At 42.3% G+C, this 20,747-nt stretch overlaps 1 protein-coding gene across 3 annotated transcripts in view; it reads left to right on the top strand.

Moving 5' to 3' along the window:
- DPP6 (dipeptidyl peptidase like 6) overlaps window positions 1-20,747 on the top strand; it is a 527,947-nt gene that overhangs the window by 496,417 nt on the left and 10,783 nt on the right. For all 3 annotated transcript variants that reach the window (XM_068145994.1, XM_068145993.1, XM_068145995.1), the window contains exons 17-19: window positions 12,424-12,471; window positions 16,695-16,793; window positions 19,124-19,193. In XM_068145994.1, coding sequence (XP_068002095.1) covers window positions 12,424-12,471; window positions 16,695-16,793; window positions 19,124-19,193 — 217 coding nt within the window. The remainder of the gene's footprint in view (window positions 1-12,423; window positions 12,472-16,694; window positions 16,794-19,123; window positions 19,194-20,747) is intronic.

Genomic DNA, 20,747 nt, shown 5'->3' on the forward strand with positions numbered 1-20,747 from the left:
GATAATGCCATATTGAGATTGATCAGGATACAGGGCAGATGCAGTAGGAGTGTTGGTAAAATAAGTACTGCACTGTTTAATTTGGGTTCCAGGAAGCTATGTAAAACCCTTTGCAACCTTTCCCTACATGATCAGTTTCAGGCTTTTGCCAAGTGGGGAGCAGAGCTGCAGCAGCAATTAATGGTTTGCCTATGGCCACATTGTAAGTCAGGTATCATGACCCCTATTTCCTTCCTCATATTGCAAAATAGCACTCCAAGAAAAAGCACCATTGGCTACAGGAACAGACCAGAAATGTCAGTGTGGATGGTGCATAATTGCTCTCTTCAGGATTTTTGCAATAATGTACCCATCAGGGACAAGTCTGCCCAGCTCCTGCTATAAAAGGTTGGCTCATGCCTTCAGGCAGGAGAGTAATGAACCTCTTTCTACATCTTTCTCAATTCCTTCATTTAATCAGACCTTTTAACCTGTGCCATTTGGGCCAGACCTACCATCCCTGGAAAGCAATGGAGAACCTGGAGACAATTTTTTTTGTGCTGTGGACAAGCAGACACCAGGAGCTGTGTAAATTGATGTAAGATTTCTGACATTCATAAAGCACGAGTTGATAAAGCAACCTTTTTGTCTCCCAAGTATATGTTCCTAATGTATGGCCTTATAGAAATCTTGCATGTCCCAGTCTGATCAATAGCATTCCTGCAACCAGATTGTTCTAAGTTGTTAGGCAGAGGTAAAATTGGTGCAAGCATTAATGAAAGTATCAAGATTAGGTCTTCCCTGGATATATTTAGTTATTTATGAACTATAAAACAGCTCACAAAATCACAGAGTGATAGGAGATGGAATGGAATGGAATGGAATGGAATGGAATGGAATGGAATGGAATGGAATGGAATGGAATGGAATGGAATGGAATGGAATGGACCAGACCAGACCGGAAGAGACCTTCAAGATCATTGTGTCCAACCCATCATCCAATCCAGCCCACCTAAACAACTAAACCATGGCACCAGGCACCCCATCAAGTCTCCTCCTGAACACCTCCAAAAGAAAGGGACCTCTGGAAATCATCTAGTCCAACCCCTAGGTTCACCTAGAGCAGGTTGCACAGGATGGCATCCAGGTGGGTTTTGAATGACTCCAGAGATGGAGACTCCACTATGTCTCTGGACATCCTGTTCCAGTGCTCTACCACCCTCAGAGAAGTTCTTCCTCACATTTAGATGGAACTTCTTATGTTCAATTTTGTGCCCATTACCTCTTGTCCTATCTGTCACTGGGCAGCACTGAAAAGAGACTGCCCCATCTGCCTATCACCCACTCTGTATTTATAAGCATTGATAAGATTCCCCCTCAGTCCTCTCTTCTCTAGGCTAGGACGTCCCAAGTCCCTCAGCCTTTCTTCAGAGCTCAGTTTTTAGGCAAATATATCTGCAAAACCTAAGTGGATTGCTTTCTTTTTCTGCAGCAAAGTAACCATGTTATCTGTGTAGTAGTGTTGGATGCTGTGTATCTAGAGTTGAATTCACACACCTATGACATATACACCTACAGTCAAGTGGAGTTTATGGTAGTTGTTTTAATTTATTAGCCTGTATCTAGACACAGAGAGTTCAAAGATGTTTGGAGAAGTCCTAGCTAGCTGCAAAATGCAAGTTAAGACACATGAGCTTGACTTCTTTCTCTGTCACAATCTCTTTTTGAGAACTCAAACAGATCTTGTAATTCCAGCTTCCTAGAGGTGGTGTGAAAATAAAATCCATTACAGACTTCAGTGCTCAGATGTCTAGTGACAATAAAGGGCATAGAGGCTCCTTGAATGGAACATTTCCAAAGTGGTTTTGAAACATTTGGTGAACCTTCAGTCTATTCACTGCAGAAAAACCTTCCCAGCAGAAATACAACTATTAGTATGCAGGAGAGCACTGCTGTAACAAAACCAGCATGTAAAGTGATTAAATCATAGCGGAGTGAGGAGTTAACAAGGCATGGCTGCACACCTTTGCTGTTAGCTCGCAGCATCACACAAACTTTTGTCTCAATAGCAATTCAATAACTACCCTGTAATTACTTCACAGGCCTTAATAAGTGTGGGGACAGTCCTCCTCAGTGCTGAATGCTCTTAATTCTCCACAGCCACCACAGGAGCTGGAGGTACACAGAGCCAGCAGAGCAGCCCTTGACAAGTCGCAAGATTGGCCCAGCCTCCTGTGCCACTACAACATTGCTCAGGCCCTTTAGAGACAGACAATGGTCTCCTGAACAAGGGATTGACTTTTGATTTACAGCAGCAGTAAAGCAGTTATGAAAAATATTATAACCCATTTTGGCTTTAGCACATCATTATGTATTAGAAGTTTTTAGAGCACTGTGAATGTGTCAGGAACAGGGAGATTCAGAGCAGCTGTGAGGGGGAATATCATCCTACAGCTCTTTTTTGTTTGGAGGGTCCTTAGGCATGTATGTGTGTGCACTGGTGAGTGATATGGAGGTATTGATCTTGTAAGAAGGTTTTGAACAGGGAAAAGAGTGATTGTCTACAGGGGGAGTGTTTCATTAGGAGGGTTTTCTGTTGATAATACCCAGGTTAAATAGGTAGAAACTCTTTTTCTTGCTTTTGAGAGACAAAGAAGCTGAAGTTCCTATTTAACCTCTCCAGGTAAGCACTCCACTTGGCTTAGAATATCTCTAATGGACATCTGAGGAAAGCTTGATGATGTGTGTACAGACACTAAATGTATAGCAGGGGAATACCTACATTTGATCCCTCCTTAAACTTACTTACATAGGAAGCCTGCTGCCTGGCAATATTTCTGCAGCATGTGAACTTAGTGTCAACTATTAATATCATAAAACTACCCATCATGGTAATGGCAAAGCATCTTAGAGAGTCACCAGAGCACTTCTTACTGAAATTCAAGTAAATGCTTTCTAAGTGCATCTAGTCCTGCTAAGAGAGCCAGAGCTTTGCAATTCAGGTGACCTTTGGCAAGGATCATAATAAATGATGCCATTGAGGTAGTCTAAAGAGACTTAATTAGATGCTGAAATAACTGCTAGTGCTGGAGAGTTTTACTGACCAAGCCAAGAGCTTATGGATGGAGAAGCACAACAGAAACACAAATGTGAAAGGTTGCTTCCCAGACTTTACTAATGGGGCATACACCAGCTGCCAACCCCATTTCAGTGTAGTCATGTCAATAGCTCTGAAGACTCCAGCCAAGGCTAGGAGCCATCTATAAATACTTCCCATACAGCAGATGCCATAAGTGATAGTGATAGTTTCCAGGTGGTGACTGGGAGGAGGAGGCGGCTCAGGGGAAGGTGGTCTCTACTTGCTATACCAACTGATGGCAGCTTTCTATGCCTCACTTTGCTTTGCTGTGAAATGCAATAACCTACAAAGCACTTTTTAGTATTTTGCTTCTGCACATCTTGGAGAACCACAGCACTGTATGTCCACAAAGACTACAAGACAGATTAGGTCACTGGGCGACTGTTATCTGTTGTGGCCAGAATGGTTTCCTATACAAGGGTGATTACAACACTTGGGTTTTTGTATACTGGGTAGCAGGATGCTGTAATTAGTGCTTCCAGGCAAACTGTGACCTTTTGGAACTTTTCCTGAGGCTTATAAAGCTTAAATTAGTTTCTGCTGTTTGAAAGCATGCACAGACTTAATCTCTGGGCCCTATTTATATTATAATTACTATATAACTCACATTTGCATTCACTTGACTCCCTTTCTTACTTAACAGCCGAGGTTGGCTCTTGCATCTCAGCTCCTTTGTGTGCAGTTCATGGGTCAGAAATCCCATGGGTAAAAGCAGGATGGGAGTGGGGAGAGCCCATTCTCTCTGCCTCACATCCTCATATGACTTCAAAATAGCAGGCTGATATGGAAAAATCCCTTTTCCACAAACAGAAGGTACCAGAAGAACATTTTCTCCAGGAAAAGAGAGAATGCTGTTAGTGGTTCAGAATTCGAAACAGAACTTCTTTTCTGTCAGCTCTTAATGACACAGTTGTTCAAGTAATCTAAAATTAATTTAAATGGTGGCTTTTGGGGATGTTCCAGGTACATTTTGTCTTCCTTCAAGTAGACCATTCTTCTGTGCTATAAAATGTTTCACTGTATTGCTATACATCTTTAACGATGTTTAAAGTACCCCTAAATACTCGGTGACATAAAACAAGGGGGGGGGGAAATATGCATTAATATTTAATAATGAAATTAATAAAGAGTTCCAGGGCATGTGGAATGAAAGTGAAACTCCTGTTCCCTTTAAAATCACATTATTCTGCAAAGCACTACATATTCCTTGCTTTTACATACTATGATCCTGTTCTCTTTTTGACTCTTGCTTGTAAATATGAGCTGTCTGACATTGCCCAGAGGAAGGTGATCTATCATCTGCTTACAGCCAAGGCTCTTGTCTCTTGGTCATTCCATATATATAAAATTTTATCTGAACTCCACTCATAGGAGATAAATGACCCTGACAACAGGCTTCCTTCAATGCTTCAAATAATGGAGCTTCACAAATCAGGCAGTGGCCTCCTGCATGTTGAGACTAGGGTGCATGTGCGCTATTTCCAGCTATATGAGCAACCTTGGTTGAACTCATTATTCTACAGTGGATAGTACAGATGTTACCATCCCACAAGATTTAAAGCTTCCTCTGAGGAAAACTGCTTCTTTCACCTTTTTATGTTTTATTGCCAGCTGGACCAGCTGCAAGGTTTATTAATGGCTTTTGTTTTCTGTTTGCACAACACTTGTTTTGTCCCTTATTAATATAATCAGTACCTTAAGGATATATATTTCAGTATGAGAACCCATGAGTCAAAAAGAGCATCATGACCAAACAATGAAGAGCAATGTTATTTATCAGTTCTTTGTGGTTTGTAAAGTTAATATCCAATATTGGTTATTACTTAACTACCTTGGTTATCTTTGTTGAGATGCAAGAGAATTTTGTTCATGATAAAAGCATAAATAGAGATTATCTCAATCTCTTTATACTAAGTTTTTAATGGAACAAACCCAAAATATCATAGTATCAGTCAGGGTTGGAAGGGACCACAAGGATCATCTAGTTCCAACCCCCCCGCCATGGGCAGGGACACCCCACACTAGATCAGGCTGGACAGAGCCTCATCCAGCCTGGTCTTAAACACCTCCAGGGACGGGGCCTCAACCACCTCCCTGGACAACCCATTCCAGGGCTTCACCACTGTAATGGTGAAGAACTTCCTCCTCACCTCCAGCCTGAATCTCCCCACCTCCAGCTTCATTCCATTAAAATATGCAGTGGGGTTTTATTCTGTTGGTGTTAGTGAATTTTAAGTGGCACAGTAACAGTGTGTTTATTAGAGATGCTGTGAGGAGTAACAGGGACTGCAGCACTCTTCTTCCCCTTCCACAGCCCAATCAGGGCTTGGCTGTACAGTCTGTCTATCATGATGGCACTGTCATTTGTGATGCATTTTAATCATGGAATCACAAAGTCATAGGAGAATTCACATTGGAAAGAACCACAGAAGGTCTGTAGTGCAACCTCCTGCTCCAAGCAGTGGCAGAGAAATTCTCAGACCAGGTTGCTCAGGGCTGTGTCTAGGGTTGTCTTGAAAATTTCCAAGTATGGCCTCCCTAAGCATCTTGAACTATCCAGAGACTGTCAAAGGTGAGCAGGGGATGCAGATGTCAGGCATGTTCCTTCACATATGGTATTTCTGTTAGGATTAGCATGTACTAATCCAGTAGGAAATTTGTATTTTAAGAAGAGGGGCAAATGTTAAACTTTTTGCTTTCACCTCTTCTCAAAGTTTGCAGAAAACCTGGATTAAAATTGAATTGAAAGGGGACAACTCAATGAGGGTTTTAATTACAAATAGCAAGAAATGGAACAGAAATTGACGGGGGGTGGGGGGATGGAAAGAGAGAGTTGGGTATGGGGATTTCTCTGTTAAGATTAATTCTTCTATCTGTGGATCTGAACCATTGTACTGCAACAAGGTATCATAGCCGTTTGAGAAGTTGGTGATCCCCACATCAGTTGGAGTGATTCCCTCTTACCTCTGGTACTTAGGTCTCCAGGCATAGTTATGGGGCTGTTACTAGGTTCAGGAGTTCTACAAGCAAATTCTCCTAACCTACCTCCTCCTTACTGCTGATCCTATCGCTATAATGGATGAATGTACCTGCAATGTTTCTTGAAGGTTGTAGGTTTTCTACCTTCCTCTTTGGAAGGAACCATCCACATGTATTGTTGGATTAGCCAAAGCCTCATGAAAGGAAGGAAATGCTTTCACTCTGCTCACTCTGATATCTCATTGGATGATATTTATTAAGAAGGAGAGGATGGGGATTAGTGAAAGAATTTTAAAAGGTCAAGCACCAGCTAAATAAAAGAAGGCAGTAGATTATGATGAAGAGAAATATAAGGCTAATTGGAGATCAGCAGCAGGGTTTATTAGGACCTTACTTTGATTGTTCCCTGGAAGCCTGAGAATCCAAAGCTGGACTCTGCTAATGTAATTTATTGAGGCCACAAAGCTGATAAGCATCATCAGAAGGCAAAGAGAAATGCTGGAGAAGCTGGCTGTCTTGCAGGGCTGGAGTGGGAGAAATTAATAGTACAAAGGGCAAAATCAAACACATAGTCACTCAGGGCAAGAATTTGTCTTGTATGCTTGAAGCTCAGGAGTTAGAAATGCCTCAGAAGAGCAGATGGGTGCCTGAGTAGCCAATGCTGATCACTGGATGTCTGCAAACTGCCTGCCTGCTGGGAGCATGGGAAAGGCAAATGCTCTTGTAGGATGGGGCAGATAAATAATGTTCTGTAGAATTGGACAAGTAGGAGTTTCACTGTATAAGGACCTGCTAAGACATTCTCTGCAGCAGAGTTCTGGTCATTTCTGTTTAAGAATCATAGAAAGTTTTGTGTTGGAAGGGACCTTTTAAATTCATCTAATCCAAACCCCAAAGTCCCCAGGGAGGAACTGAATATAAAACACTCTTAAAGGAGAGGAAAAGGAACATCCTCTTACTGAAGGGAGCTAGGATAATCCAGTTTATAATACTCAGTGAGACATTTGGGGACACATGACTTCTTTAACTATAATGAGAATACTTGTGGTTAGTAGAAAACAGCTTATTGAAGCAAACCTAAAAAGCTGAAGTGACAACCAGCATAGCTTCAAGTTAGAGGGCAGCGCCTACCAGAAAAAGGAGACACCAGCAGGAATTAAGTGAGCCACCAGTAGGAATTACACTGGTGAAAACAGTTATATTTACAGGGTGTTTGTTAAGACTTCTATAAGACAGATTCACCTGAAGAAGCAAGGGAGGGTCTTCTCAGACCCAGGTGCCATATTCTTCTGTGCTAAAGAACAGACAGTGGGATGGAGCCAGTTTGTTGGTTTTTTTTCATAGACTCAACAAGGTTTGAAAAGACCTCAAAGATCATCAAGTCCAACCTGTCACCCAAGACCTCATGACTACTAGACCATGGCACCAAGTGCCACGTTCAGTCCCCTCTTGAACACCTCCAGGGATGGTGATTCCACCATCTCCCTGGGCAGCACCTTCCAATGGCTAATAACTCTCTCTGTGAAGAACTTTCTTCTCACCTCGAGCCTAAACTGCTCCTGGTGCAGCTTGAGACTCTGTCCTCTTGTTCTGGTGCTGGTTGCCTGGGGGAAGAGACAAACCCCCTCCTGGTTACAACCACCCTTCAGGTAGTTGTAGACAGCAATAAGGTCTCCCCTGAGCCTTCTCTTCTCCAGGCTAAATGATCCCAGCTCCTTCAGCCTCTCTTCGTAGGGCTTGTGCTTGAGGCCTCTCCCCAGCCTCGTTGCCCTTCTCTGGACCCGTTCAAGAGTCTCAATGTCCTTCTTAAACTGAGTGGCACAGAACTGGGCACAGTACTCAAGGTGAGTGTCAGCTCAGCTTCTCACAGCATTGTTTATAGGCACATCTCAAAATCCTGGGCTGGGGACCTGACTGTGCTCATTCACTTGAGCAACCTTGTGACAAACTCACCAGATCTATGCTGTGTAGCATAATTAAGGACAAATCTCTTGCTCATTTTCCCTCTAGACACTGCTAACCAAAGCTGCCCCAGAACCACCAGATTTATTTCTGCTCTACATAAAGCATCACACTTATTGCTAATATCAGATGGGCAGAAACAAGCTGCACCATCAGCGTGGTTTGTGCAGCCCTGCGCGTTGCCCGAGAACAGGCAAGCCAGTATTGATTATTTCACAAGACAAGTTACATCTGAAGATGTAAAGATGAGATTGAAAAATTAAATGCCTTGGGGAGGGTGAAGAGCAGCACAAATCTGTTTGATGTTTGTGTCAACAAGGTTGCCAAAGCAAACAGCACGAACATCTGTCTGTAGCACGGACTGGAAAATACTGTAAATGGGAAAACGTTTTAATTGTAAGTAGTGGTTCACAGAGCTCTCCATGTCTTTATTTATTAGGCTGATAATATCACCCCAACATATGAACTTTATGCAGCAGGTATAAATAATTCATGGCTTAGCAAATAAAGAGATCTGGAATCTGTACACAGAGAAGGGCTGTTGCCAATTATCTCACTTGTGCAGAGCCAAACCTCGCAGCTCCCATCGCTTGCAGCTGCTCTTTTAAATCATTCATCAGCGCTTAAGAGATATGCTGGTGGCATTGGCAGAGAGCATTTGAATTTTCATTGTTTACACACTGTGAATTTAGCTTCTGGACTGAAATTGTCTGCTACAGTGAAGCCTTTGAGAATCTGGATGAGAAGAATAAAACAATTTCTTTTCCTTTATTCTTTTTTTTTCCCCCTTTTTTAACACATTATTTTGTTCTCAGTTTTATGTCATATTCTTTTCATAGTCACTATTTTAATTTCAAAGCTGTAACTGTTACAATTCCTTCTGCTGTTTTGATCATGAAAAAGTGTGGCATATTCTCTTCAAAGTATGACAAAACAGAATGTCTGGTAAATATTTTGCTACGAGTTGTATGATTTTCCATATTTTCTTCTGGAAATCTACACCTCCCTGCTTAGATAGCATAGGCAGATTCTTTCTGAGAGCATTTAAGCTCTTGGAAATAATAAGGAAAGCTGCTTTAAAAATTGATGACAAACCACAGCCATACTTTTTTCTTGTCAAATTACTGGGGAACAGACTCTCTGTGCGCTTTCAGATCACAGCAGGTAGTGCTTCCTTGATGATAAATTTGCCCATGTCATTGTGGTGATATGGCTTAATTTCGTTCTGGCGTGGATAATGGCAGCAGTGGTTTCGAAGTCAAAGGTTCTATGATGAAGTCAGACTTTTAACTGTACTAAGTGAAAACCTAATTCCTGTAACTACAGATTTATGCTGCTTTATTAACTGTGTGTCTGTCCACTGTAGGGTATGTCTATACATACAAAAATTCTTCTGTCAATTGCTTTGTCCCTTTCTCTGAAACTATAAGTCATAGGGTCATGGAATGAACATGATTCATAAGTGAAGCAGAGGCATGAAAACTGGTGTCAAGTTACTAAAGTTGGTGCAGTGATGGAGTTGAGAAGAGGGGAGCAGAGCTTCCAAGTTGAGTGAAGCAGTTCCAGCTGATAGCGCTCCAGCAGCATCCTGCTCCTGCCAGAGGGATGCAGAGAAGGGTAATGGGGTCACAGAGCCCTTAAAGGTGCCTCTTAACATCCTAAAAATTTTGGAGGAGATGGTAGGGAGCAGCACTGCCAGGTCATACATCTCAGGGTGTATGACAGTGGTTTGTAAATACCCAGCTGCAGCAAGGACCAGGGGAAAGAAATCCACCACACCATCGTCTCCTCAGCACGCAGTAAAATGATCTGCCCATGATTTAGGGGACACTCACCCAGGTTGTGGAATATGTTCTGGGTCTCTCTTACCTTTTCACATTTGGGACAAAGCAGTTCAACATCTGCTTTATTTACTGAAGTCTACCCTGCACCTGTTGCTCCTAAATACTCAGGACCTCTGTAAGCAAGGGTGAGAGTGTTTGTGAAGTTTCCAAGGGGGACAGGTAGACACAGGTGTTCATCAGCACTCATTAAAGAACAGAAGCAGCAGAATGTGCCAGGGCTCAGGAGTCACAGTCAAAACCCATTTGGAAAGGCTCTGGAGAGAGGAGACATGGAGCAGAGGATGTCCTCGCTCTGCTTCTGTCAGCTCCCAGCAGTTCATTGAACAAATTAGGTTTCACTCTCCGATCTGCAAATGACAGTGGATGGCATTTACCAGATGGCATGTGTAATGGGACTGTCACACAGTTATGGGTTTAACAATAAAGTGGAGGAGGCAGCTAATGAATATACACTTCCTGATTTCAAGAACTTCATTCTATCCCTGTCAAGCATTAGGTACTTGACTCATGAGTGTGGAAAGACTTTCTTCTACATGTGTGTACCAAGAGATGTAGTGTGGCATGCAAGTAGGTTGTTTTACTTTAAAAACTGGCAGTTTGTTTTTTTGTTTTCCACAGATTTTTCTAGTGCCAAAACAAAAAATGGAAAAAAATACATTAGAAAACAAAAGGCTTCTGTGCATTGTATTCTTCTCTTTATTCCTTTCTTTTTGTTAGGCATTTTTGTGTTAATTAAAGGACTGCTCTAGCTCTGATTAAAGTCATTTGGGAGGACTGTTTTATTTTCAGGGATGATTTTTATCATGGCCATGATGAATTGCTTATTAGGTCTGCTGTTTTTCCAGCAGACTGGCTTGTGAGACTGCAGGGGGAAAGCAGGGCAGATTTATAAACAAATATGATCAGCACATCAGTGTATATTGGTAGCCGAAAGATAAATTCAGCTAAATCCTGGTGATTAAAGCCTCATTTTCCTCTGTGCATTATACTCAGCTGTATTCTGAGACAATCATAGAATCATAGCATGGTTTGGGTTGGAAGTTACCTTGAAGATCATCTAGTTCCAACCCCCCTCACATTGGCAGGGGCACATTCCACTAGACCAGATTGCTCAAGGCCTCATCCAACCTGGCCTTGAAGAGCTCCAGGGAGGAGGCATCCACAACCTCCTTAAGCAACCTGTTCCAGTATCTCGCCACCCTCACTGTAAATGGTGTAAAGGAATTTGATTGTTCATGAAGAACATTCTCAGTTTTTAGGACACAGAAGTCAAATTGGTCAGCTTAATGATAACTAAAACATTTTTCTGCTTCCTCTCTATAGGTAAATTCTACGTTAAAAACTCTTGACTGTATGCAATGGCAGATTGTGTCTTGGCAGCAAAGGGAAAACATTCACATGATTCTATCTTCCCAAAATCTGTTGTTGTACTCAGGGACTTATTTGACTGATGGAGCCAGTATGGCTGACTCACAATAACCCATTGTTTGCTGCCAGTTGTGTGCATCCTGTCAATTACAGCATTTCAAAGACTTCTCAACCAGCCCTACACAAATTTCTGGTGCACATGACTGGTGATAATGCAGGATTTGCTTGTAAGTTGAAGGACTCAAGATATCAAAGAGGGGCTTGGATCTAGGTGAATATCAAGCCTCTGGAAGCTGTCTAATTTTGAAGCTTTGATATTGAGTGTGGCTCAGAGGCAGGTTCCTTCATGCCAGTAGTATGCCACTAGACTGTCAGGGTCAAAGCAAGTAGGAAAATGGTTTCTAACCACCTTTCCTCCGTGGGTCTTTTGTACAGACAGTTACAAATTGTCTTAACAACAAGTTGAATCCAGACCACTTGTAGCATCCTGCAAGCAGCCTGTGGTAAAGACTACAGCCTCCTACAGACTGCAGCATCCCATGGCAATGGATTCTGTGGTTCACTGGTTCATTGCATAGTAACGATAATCCTCTTTCTATAACGCTCACTGATTTCAGTACTCAAACACTGCATTTTAAGACAGCATAAGTGGCCTTTTATAGTGTGAAAGCCAAACTGGCATTTAATTCATTTTTAACAATTTAATTCATTTAAAAAAAAACACCAAAATAAATAAAAATGCAAAACAAGGCAAAACATTTGCAAAACAGCAACACTTATCCGTGGCATACAAAATGTAAATGCTTTATACAAAATGTAAATGCTTTGTGCTGTGATGTTTGGATGTCATTAGAATTTTCAAAGCAAGTGATTTAATTGTGTTTGTGCTAATTTTAATGTTTACAAATTAGGGAAAGATGCATTTAGTGGTCCGTGGGGAAAGAGCTGTGAAGCCTCACATGTCTTGGAGTCTACAGTACTGTCATTTATTCACCGACTCTTTCTAATATCAGGGTGATTTGCTTTTTAGATTACTCTTGCATGGAAAGGGAGTCTCAGGAGTGTTCAGCTTTGTGGAATTCAAAGCCAGGTTCATGTACATCTGTGTGTGCTTCAGTAGATATTTAACTGAGTTCTTCTCTTCTCTTCAAGGTCCCCGAGTCCCGATGGTGACTGTTCACAGCACAATCAACGCACAGAGTAAGAATCGACTTGAACCTTGCAATTCTTCAGAGAAAAGTAGCCAGGCAGGACACTAAGCCATATCTGCTTTTTGGTGAACTTGAACTGTTGGGGAGCCCAGACTCTTCCTAAATCCAAATCTTCTGCAAATCAAAGGGACTCACAGAGCTCTTGTGCTGCTATCACAAAGAGCTTTCTCTTTGGGTTGTGAGGGCAGTGGTTTGCCCATGATGTTTTTCATCAACTTTCGTAACAACTGTACTGCGCAGATCACTCTCTCTTTTTCTTAGTCTTTCACAAATATTCATTTATGTCCTACTCAAAAATAACAAATATCTAGCTTTATGGGTTTTTTTTTTTTAATCATTCTGATAGGGATTATCAGGTTGAGAGAGATAACACAGAGGAGTAAGCCCCACAAGCTGTACCTCTGCCTGGTTTCCTGATCTGTTCATGGGGATTGTAGCACTTATTGTTTGGCAAGGCTTTTTCATGCTAATGATTCACATCTCCATCAGTTTGAAGCTGGAGTTATTACAAATACAGGATTTTTTTGTTACTCCAGATCTTTGCTACTGTCTGTAGCCATTGCCAGACTGGTTAGGACTCTCTAGATCCCAGAGAGCCAGGGGTTTGTGGGGTTCACACATGTAGCAAAACAAATTATCCAGAAAGATCATTTTTTTTTTACCACAAGTCAGTGTGGCACAAAGCCTCAGAGAGCCCTTCTCTGTCTCTTCTCCATGTAGGCCTTAAAGGTGCTTCTTTCTCTCATGAATCTCAGGAAATTTCAAAGCAGGGTGTGGGACTGAGTGAAATCAAGATTTATCTGCTTCTGTTGCTTTGATGGTAGATCCTTCTCTTTCACTTTAAAGTAGAATTTAGCCCAGTCCCTAAGTTAAGGACTTCAGGCATTGTTAGGATCCAAACGATAAGCACCACCTCTATTTTAGCTGATCTGTTCATGGCCAGGTTTTTGGGAATCATTTCAGCTCAGATAGATTTACAGCAACTGAGTGATGTTGCCTCTGCAAAGGAACAGAGCAAACCAGGGAGTCTGACTCAAACTAAAGGTTTGCTATGAGATGCTGGGCTGCTTCATTTCCCACTGAAGGTGGTAAGTGTCAAAGGAAAGACTCCTGTGGCAACAAGACATGTAAGAAAAAGCCCCACAGGATCCATCTTGCTTTACCCAGTTTCTGTGAGTTGCCTGGTTTATTCCATTTTCTGCCTATAAGCAGGATGCTGTGACCTCAAACGGTCACAGATGTGTTGAGTGCAATCCCAAATTCTGATTGCATTTTTTAACATCAAATTTAAAATCAAATATGTGGTGTATTGCCTCCTTTGTCATTAAAACAGAAATACTGAGTAGTGTTCCATCTACTGTCAAGTGTGGTTAAGGAGAAGTATTGTACATTTAACTAGAACTTCTCCTCCCATCATTTTCCACTATTTTTTTCCCCCAGTTAAAATGTTTATTTGCAGATAAAGACATGCATAAAATCTAGCAGCATCTTGGAACAGCTTAGGTTAAAGAAATATACTACTGCATGGCTGTCCTCTAAGGGTTGCTGCTTTGCCAAAGCAAAGCAACCCAACAGACCTTGGACCATGCCTTAGACCACCTGCCATCACCTTGCTGCGATGGAGCTGACTGGCGTCTGGAGAAGACCTCTTACTAGTGCCAGGGTTCTGGCTGCTGACAGTAGTGGGCTGAGGTTATAGCTCCATGTGCTGGTGTGGTAATGTGGTGGGTTGAAATTCCACCCCCACACTCCCAACATGAACTTTGCCAGACTAACTCAGTTGGAAGCAAATGAAAGCTGTATTTACAACATTTTAGAGGCATGGCCTAAAGCTACCACAGGTACCTTGTGAAACTACTTCTGCTACAAATGTGCAGAAGCTGGCACTTGTAGCTAGTCTACAAAAATACAAGAATTGCTTTTTTAAATTACTCTAAATGCTAAGTAACTGAACTCACTGAAAAGTAACTGAAAGCAAATTGCAGGCCCCTAGTTTTTCTGCACCAATGAGTGCTCATATTTCACTCTGTGCACAGGGCTGTATCAGCTCTTCTTCTTCCCAGCAAAGACCTGGGCTCGGCAGTGCCCTCGCTGAGCATAACTCCAGGGCAGCCCAGGTGATGCCTACAAGGTTCTTCGGCCCACAGAGGATGTTGCCAGGAGAGTTCCTTAGCTCTGGCCTGCAGCTCCAAAGTCACATTCTTTTTTTCCCCCCTTAAACACAAAATGTCAGTTTTTCCATAGACATGGAGGTGGCTTAGTGGCTGTAGCAGCATGTGCAGAACAGTCCTCTCATCAGCTGTGTTACAGCCTCCGGGGTAGTTCTCTAAAACATTTGTGGGTGAATGGAATGAGAGATACTATAAAACAGAAACAGCAAATGCAGGGCTTGGAAAAGCCACAAAACACACCAAAATTAATTTTCTTTTTGACAGATGCATATGTGCAGCAGTTATTACATAGAGAACTTGATCTAGTCATGCAGAGAACACACCCCCTGCTGAAATTCATGATTTTCTGCATATGATTAGCATTTCCCTTGATTCCTTTTTTTTTTCCCACATCATTCTTTTTCTTTTGAATAAAGGCCATGCATCTTACTGAATTTACTTATTGAATATGAGCCCATTACTCTATAAAGGGAGCTTGCCTCTGTATTCTGCAATAATCTGATAATAGTGAGTTGCACTGAATATTATAGCGTGCTTACATTTAATTAAGCAATGACCATTTGTACTCCACAGACTCAAGCTCCCTGTGGTCCTGAAGCAGAAAAGAAAGTCCTTTAGGAGATATGCCAATCTTTTTTATTTCCTCCACAGTCTTCCTGGCTTTCTGTGAATGCAATTATATGAACAAATAAACCAGCTTGACTAAATTCCCCTACGTGGCAAGCCCCTTTCTGCTGATAAAGCTACTTGTGTGTGCCATAATTAAATGAGAATCTTAATATTTAACTAAACGTAATAAGCTGTTGCTTTGGCACTTTTGTGGGGGTTGTGGTTTCAATAGAGAGGGAGCCAGGCTTTTCAGAAGCAGGGTGAATAGTCATTGAACCAATATGCTACTGCTGAAAGATCTGTGAAACGCATTCACTGGGAAGGGCATGGTTTTGTGCTGTGCCTGCCTGTTCAGCAGAGATGGGCAATTGAGAGCATGATAATCAGGTACTGCGAGCTTTATTTGAGGAGCTGCAGTTACACATCTATTTATCAGTGTGTCTCAAAAGGGAAGTTACAGTCAATGAAACACATAATTTGGTGCAAAACCTCAAACTCTCCTTGGATTCATGTGGCAGAGATAATGCCCTGATTCCCCCTTGCTCAAATCCAGCCTGATGCCATGGGGATGAGCACAGTAAGGGGCTCCCCAGACTGGAATTCTTTGCCACCAGCATGGGATCCCCCAGGCCTTTGAATCCCTCTCCCATGGGGCTCAGGAGCCTCCCCATCACCAGGAGACATTTCCTACCACCTAGGATATATGAGCTGAAATGCCTCCCAAAGATGGGCCCTTTCCTCACTGTCTGGAAAGGACTTATTTCTGATGTTGAAAGTGGCTGCTTTTTTTGGAAGAGGTTCAGTAGTTGGTGCACATAACCAGGATGTGGAGAATGAAGGTTAAAGCCTGAAAAGGAGGAAATCATCCTTTATTTCAGGCCCAGAGAGTCCTTGGATAAGACACACAAACAAAATAAACAATTCTTGAAACACTATGAAAGCCAAAACCTCTCCAAAACCTAACTTTGCAGGCTTGCATGGTCTTTGTCCATTCCTCTCCACTCTTCTCTCAAGGATGCCCCTGTCTTTCCTTCTCATGGATTTTCTCTTGTGTAGCAGCACCACCTTCTTCTGAAGCCCTCCATGGTCTCCTCCCATTTCCCCATTTATTAGGTATAACTTGGGCATGGACTTGAGGACTTCTTCATTTGGTATCTAGTTTTGCATGGCAAGTATGGATAGTGGGTATATGTCTTACTGGGACCCATAGTACTGCCTCAACACAGAAGGTTGTGTTCCTATTTGCTGTCAATCAGCTGAATGTGACTGATCTCAGGAATATAGCTTTCTGCCTAAGAAGAACCTGGATTAGACTAGAAGGGAATTCTTCCACGAGGAAGCTTGTGCTACAAATGTTAAAGTGGCTCTAAAGTGTTAAAATGCTTTTTCACAAACCATGCCAAAAGTTTTTCTGATCTTGTCCTTCTTGCAGAAATTTTTGAGCTGGAGGTAAATGAAAATGTGCAGCTGGCTGTAAATGACAGGCAAATGCCAAAGGTGGAATACACGGAAATCAAGATAGATGATTACAGTAAGTAGCACCTTGCCTGTCTCCGATTTTTCTGTTCCTTTTTCACTGCTGTTGCTATAAAATGATACAGTCATCCTGCATGGACTGGCAGGAGGAAAAAATGACTTTGGCTCTCAATAAACTCACACAGTTTGCAAAGCACTCTCTTAGGATGTGCTACGTCAGGAGATTATTACAGAGACAGGGTTTGACAAGGATGCAACTGAACACAGACAAAATGATAGGGCTGGGTGGTGGGCTATTTTCCTTTAAAAATTTTCTTTGTTGAAAAAACCCAAAACAACAACAAAAAACCTCTGGGAAGTGACATAATGTAGTGCCCTTGTTGTTTAGGGCATTTGTCCTAGCTGGACTGGTGTATTATATGAGATGGGTTTGAAGTGGGCTACTGTATGTGCTTGCTGGCTTACTGAGCTGCAGTGAATGAAGATGACTCATGAACAAGAGACCACAAGAGCCATTCAGGATTCTTTGAGAAAGCCACATCACTTGATAGGGTTGGGGAAAAAAACCACAGGTTTATGAGAAAAGCCAGGTGATTTCACCTGGAGTGAAGAAAGCAGAAACTTGGAGCAGTTTATATCTATATCTATATCTATATATATATATATATATGCAGCTGGTAGATTATTTGTACAATCTCTCCTAAAGTATCTATATGCCAGAGAGAAAGAGGAAAGCCTGGTGGCAAACAGCCAAATGTAAGCATTTTCTGCCAGTCTCTGTAGTTTCACCTGAAACAACCTAAACCCCTCCCCTCTGGCTGTTAGCAGATCTCTTATCTGTATGTGGAAAATCCACATAGTCATGCAATGGCTCCCAAAAATCCATGTGTGTGTGTGGAGGCAACTCTAAAAAACAAACAAACAAAATCCAACTGGAAGAATCTGGTCTCATAGTATGACCCATAATATTTCCTATGCCAGAAAGGAGTGTACCTCTCAGATCAGATGCAGTGAAATCGAAGTATTGAGGTGTGAGGAATGACAAGTTACTGATTTACCTGGTGCTCTAAAAGGTGAACCAAAGGCTGAGAGACAGTTGCCATTTGAAAAGGATCGTAATGGCTCTAAAATGTTCTGCTTGCCACATGGGCATTAGGAACATAAACCAATGCAGGAAATTATGAGAACAGATGTGTAGTTCCAGGGCAGAAAAAGACGGGGAAAGGGCCTGTCATAAAGATCACATCTATCCTCAACCTGAGCCGATTCATAGTGGCAGTGGCAGCTTATTAGAAGTAGCTCCATGCTAAATTTCTTAACTGCAGCTATCATTGAAATGCAGTTCTGGTCATGTAACCTAAAACATGTGTGGGTGTCACAAATATGAGCTGGCCCCAGCCATGGAGCTGTTCTGTGCAGCTGCTCTTCCGTCCCTTCCCTGTATCTTAAAAGCTTTAGGCTGGACAGCCTTGGGAGCACTGCACATAGTGCTTAGTTATATTTAAAGTCAAGAGATGGCTTTTTTTGGCTGTCCCTGGGCCAATTGATCCAATTTGCAGCCATTAGCATTCAGATGGAATAACTAATTAGGCTGAGTGTCAGACAATAATTGCAAAGCAAACCACTTAAACCGCGCAGTTAATCTGCGTATTAATCTACTGACAACACTCCTAATACCGATTTAATTGCTGGGCCTTTGCTAATCTGGATTGCAGTTAACATTTAAAACTAAATGTGCTCTAATGCAAAAAGCATTTGTGTGGCAGAGGGTTTGGCTGTTGGTACAAAGCCATAGGAAGCAGTTAAATGAAGCTTTGGTGAGCATGACCCTCAATTACTCTGATTCAGTACCAGTATAACAGCGCGGGCTTCAGCGTGGCTACCTCCTGCTTTAGAGCGAAATTAAGCCCTCTGGAAGTTAGGATTAAAACACATGTTTCTCTATCTGCCTTCACACCATTACAGCAAAATAATCCTGTTCTCTCCCCCAGCCACCAGACTTAATTGGGTTTTAAATTATCGTTTTCATCGCTGATTTTCCCGCTCCTCTGCTAGCCTGAAATATTGATTTCTGCCTGCATCAGTCACCCAGCTGCCAAACAGGAAAATTATAGCTATTGCCAGATGTTAATTGAACGCTGTAGAAATGATCCATGACTGAGCAGCTCACACTGTACTCCCAATTTACATTTCTTGTCACCATGGCTATCATAATGTGGGTCTTTTCACTGACAACATCTGTGTTGCTAAGATGTTATTCACCAGTGCTGTTTTGTTCCTACTCATAAGTGGCCAAACCACCTCAAAGGTCTTTAGAGTAACACCATCATTCCCTCAGTAAAGACATGTTCCTATTTATTTGGTTGTTGGTTTTTTTTTGCCTAGAATTGCCAATGCAGATCTTAAGGCCAGCAACTTTCTCGGATGCCTCACACTACCCCTTGCTTCTGGTTGTGTAAGTTCTCACTCGTCCTTTCTTTCTATGTATGTTATCAGGGCAGTGTGGAAACCTCAGCTATGGTCAGAGCCTTTTCAAATGTGTTTTGTACAATGAATGTCAGACCATTTTAATGCCTAAGTCCAGCACAACTATCCCTATCCCCTGTCTTACCTCAGAGCTGGGAGAGGCTGGCCATAGGTCCCTTCTCGCCCATGTCTGAGCCAAGGTTTCAGCTCTCAGGAGGGTGTCCCAGTAAAACCCTGCAGAGTAAATTGTAGGATTTTATGGTTGTTCCACATACACTTGTAACTGCATATTTCTGGGGGTAGAAACAGGATGAGGGGGAATAAAAGATGGGTGTTGGCTTTCTGTCTCGGTGCTCAGGTCACTCACCCTGAACTTCACAGGCAGTTTTAGAGTGGGATGCAGTCAGCCTTACTACAGCTTATTTTTCAGATGCCCTCATGCAGCAATCCTTCCTTTGGAAGTGCCAGTGTTCCCTGAAGTGACAGTAAAGAGAGAGCTGGAAACATTTAAAGACCTCTGTGATGTTAGCTTTTATAATAGGTAGGCAGGGTTTCCCCTGGCAGGCATAGCAGGATGAGTATTTCTTTATGCAGCGTTTAATAATAACAATACACATTGCTGAGTTTTTTCTGGCAACTTGGAAAGAGATTGGAGGAGAGAAGTCAGACATTGCAAGAACCAGTTTGGCCCTGGCTGTGTCCCACTTCCTCACTTATTCTCTGCCAGGGAACACCCCACAAAAGAGAAGCCTCATGCAGGAGTGATGAGTGCCACATGAGGGCTTGAACACCACATCCCCCCGTGAAGGACAAAAACACTGCAATAAGCATGTCGTTACATCACAAAATTACTGCAGAGAAAATGTACTTCATTATACAAGTGCTTGAGGAAGATTGGTACTCATCAAGCTAACAGCACTTGATTAGGCTGCCTCTGAAGCTGGATGTGCCTGGGTCTTGCTTGAATTAATGCAAATGCCTGAAGTCACATGCACATTCAAATCCTACAGTGAGTTGTCTGTCTACAAGAAGTAGATGGAGGTGCCAGTGGCTCTACAGTAATCCCAGTCCTAAAATATTACTTGTAATCATCTCTTGGTTTTTCCAAGCTGTTTGGCTGAAGTGGGCTCAATGTTTCAAGAGGAGTGGCCTTGCACAGGATCAGGCTCTAAGCAAAAGGATGAAGAGGGAGTCTTGCCCACCCCTTCCCCTCCAAATGCCAACCTGGGCATTTTTAGGCTGTTTCATCGCTTTAAAAGTGTCTTTTCCCTCTGTATTTGTGTGCAGCAGTGGTGAGAATAGTGATTGACACCTCCATCTACTGCTGCTCTCAACAGCCCTGTGGGAAAGGAAAAGTCTGGGCTGGGTGAATGAGGGCAGCAAATGAAACCCCAGTGCTTGCCAGTAAAGGAAAGACAATTAATGTCTGCAAGCTTCATCCAACATACTTTGGCAGTGCCAGTGCACCCCAAAGCCAGGCTCTTCACAGAAACCCCTCCAACAGAAAAATAACTTCTTTGGGGAATACAGAAAATAGATCTAG

This window comes from Melanerpes formicivorus, unplaced genomic scaffold, assembly GCF_026170545.1.
Source record: "Melanerpes formicivorus ecotype bairdi unplaced genomic scaffold, bMelFor1.0.p_v2 SCAF_13, whole genome shotgun sequence".
Classification (NCBI taxonomy): Eukaryota; Metazoa; Chordata; class Aves; order Piciformes; family Picidae; genus Melanerpes; species Melanerpes formicivorus.